The sequence below is a fragment of the Erinaceus europaeus genome, chromosome 15 (assembly GCF_950295315.1).
Source record: "Erinaceus europaeus chromosome 15, mEriEur2.1, whole genome shotgun sequence".
In the NCBI taxonomy this organism is placed as follows: Eukaryota; Metazoa; Chordata; class Mammalia; order Eulipotyphla; family Erinaceidae; genus Erinaceus; species Erinaceus europaeus.
Window position 1 is genome coordinate 12342633 of NC_080176.1, and position 2786 is coordinate 12345418.

The window sequence follows — 2786 nt, forward strand, 5'->3', positions numbered from 1 at the left end:
CAGGCTGGGGGAGCTATCCGTCTAGGGTTGGTTCTTGTTGCCATAGCTTCATAAGTAACTCCATGGAACTACTTTCCACTTTCTGAGCCCCAGCCTCCCCTCTGAAGGGAATACAATGCCAGCACCACCTCTCATGACAACCAGAGGAACAAATAAACTACAGGACATACAGCAAGGTCAGACTAGTACCCAGGTATATGGTGGAAGCATGGTCTGTACTTCTGAGCCTCAAAACTTTTGGTTCAATCCCTTTAACTTAACTCCTATGGGGCTGCCCAAGGGGCCCTAGATAGAAATCAGGTGACTCAAATTCAAGTCCTCATGCTTCAAAACTAAACCAGGTTCTCTTCTTTCCACAGCAAATATCCTGACAGTGATCATCCTCTCTCAGCTGGTGGCCAGAAGGCAGAAGTCCTCCTACAACTATCTCTTGGCGCTGGCAGCTGCTGACATCTTGGTCCTCTTTTTCATCGTGTTTGTGGACTTCCTATTGGAAGACTTCATCCTGAACATGCAGATGCCTCAGGTGCCAGACAAGATCATAGAAGTACTGGAATTCTCTTCCATCCACACCTCCATTTGGATTACTGTTCCCTTAACCATTGACCGCTATATTGCCGTCTGCCACCCACTGAAGTACCACACTGTCTCCTACCCTGCCCGTACCCGGAAGGTGATCGTAAGTGTCTACATCACCTGCTTCCTGACCAGCATCCCCTACTATTGGTGGCCCAACATCTGGACTGAAGATTACATCAGCACCTCCATGCATCACGTGCTTATCTGGATCCACTGTTTCACCGTCTACTTGGTGCCCTGCTCTATCTTCTTCATCTTGAACTCCATCATTGTGTACAAGCTCAGGAGGAAGAGCAATTTCCGTCTCCGTGGCTACTCCACAGGGAAGACGACCGCCATCTTGTTCACCATTACCTCCATCTTTGCCACGCTCTGGGCCCCCCGCATCATCATGATTCTCTACCACCTCTATGGGGCACCCATCCAGAACCGCTGGCTGGTGCACATCATGTCCGACGTTGCGAACATGCTGGCCCTTCTGAACACAGCCATCAACTTCTTCCTCTACTGTTTCATCAGCAAGAGGTTCCGCACCATGGCGGCTGCCACACTCAAGGCCTTCTTCAAGTGCCAGAAGCAACCTGTCCAGTTCTACACCAATCATAACTTTTCCATAACAAGTAGCCCCTGGATCTCACCGGCCAACTCCCACTGTATCAAGATGCTGGTGTACCAGTATGACAAAAATGGCAAACCTATAAAAGTATCCCCGTGACCCCATAGTTTTGGCACCCAGTGCCTGTTTCATTCATTTCCAGATGGGAAGGTGGCCCGTCCTACGGCTGAACAGCTGTCCTGAAGAATGCTCACCTGATTTCCTGTCTCCACAGACTGAGCAACTCTCAGGCTGGCAGAAGAGAAGAAGATGGGAGAGAAGGAAGGAAACGCATGTGTCTTGTTTTCATGTGTGCATTTCTTTTCACCGAGTTGTCTTGACAACACAACATTTCTAACAGTTTGAAAAGGCCATAGAGGTGGCCAAAAAAGGATGTGCAGTAGAGAAATAGTCTGTGACTTCACCTTGGCTCCCTCTGCCATCACTGGGACCATTCATTTGTGTATGGCACCCCAAGCCACAGTAGCAAGTAGCTGAGCCCACACTCTCCTCCCAAGAGTTGAGGTCACCTATTGCTTCCTTGTGATGTTCCCAGCAGCTAACACTGCTGACCATTTCTGGATTTCCCCAAGATGCCCTTTGTCCTAGAGAGGGTTGTTGTCTTGAAGCTGATATCCAAAACCTACATGCAGAATGACATTATGGGAACAGGAGAATGGTGAATCCCATTCAAACTCTTTTCAGAGTGTCTGCAGAAAGACTCCAAACTAACAGACCTATGACTTGGAGACTGAGATGCAGTCTTTTTCTATTTGCCATTATGTATAGATTTTATCTGTCTCCTCCAAAACAAAGACCCTGTCTGGTACACAGGGAGGGAGAAGGGGGGATTCTTGAGCCCAGGAAAACAAAAAAACAAACAAATAAACAAAACCCTTTCTTGTCACTGTTTCATTCCATCCCTGAGTCAGCTATATATCCTTTCATTTGAGATAGCTTCTTGTTGTGGTGCCACTGAAGCTTCTTAGAGAAGCCTTTTATGTGTAAGTTGCCAACCCTGCCTCCTTGCTTGCCAGAGTCCTCACCAAATGGTTTTATTTGAAGTGACTTCCAAACCAGATTTAATTTTCCAGGGTCAGGAACAGTGGCTCTCCCTGTGTAAAGGGAGACTGTCCTCCCAGCTCTGCCCCACAGAGCATCTGGCAGTGCCATTAAGTCATGAACGCAGTTGCAAGTGACACAGAAAGACTCCTATGTGATGTGCTAGTCTGCCCTCACACATACGTGTCTCAGAGGCTTGTACCAGCTCTTGGAAAGCTCTTTAACCCAGAATTTTGCAAGATGGTCAAAATAGAATTTATACATCTGGTCTCCCCTTGTCTGTCCAAGATGGGAGCAGTTCTAAGATGTAACTGATAGTGTCAACACATGTACACACACATTTGATTACATCTGGCTTCTGTGTAGCCAGTGATGTATGTTGAAAGAGAAAGCTAGGCTGGAGTTCTTCCTTTTTTTATTCTCTTTCAGAGTGCTCTCCCTGACTTCCATTTTTTGAAGCTACTCCTGTTCTGGAATAAGCCTCTCCTAGACCATTTTGGAATTGCATATTTCTGGTAACCAAACAAAAAGCAGACAGTCCCCCTGAAAC

General features: G+C 47.1%; 1 protein-coding gene across 1 annotated transcript; it reads left to right on the forward strand.

Moving 5' to 3' along the window:
• The first annotated feature begins 364 nt into the window (after window positions 1–364).
• Window positions 365–2509, forward strand: GPR139 (G protein-coupled receptor 139). Its single transcript, XM_007516548.3, has one exon. The coding sequence runs from the start codon at window positions 512–514 to the stop codon at window positions 1292–1294; it is 783 nt and encodes a 260-aa protein (XP_007516610.2). The 5' UTR covers window positions 365–511; the 3' UTR covers window positions 1295–2509.
• The last annotated feature ends 277 nt before the right edge of the window (window positions 2510–2786 follow it).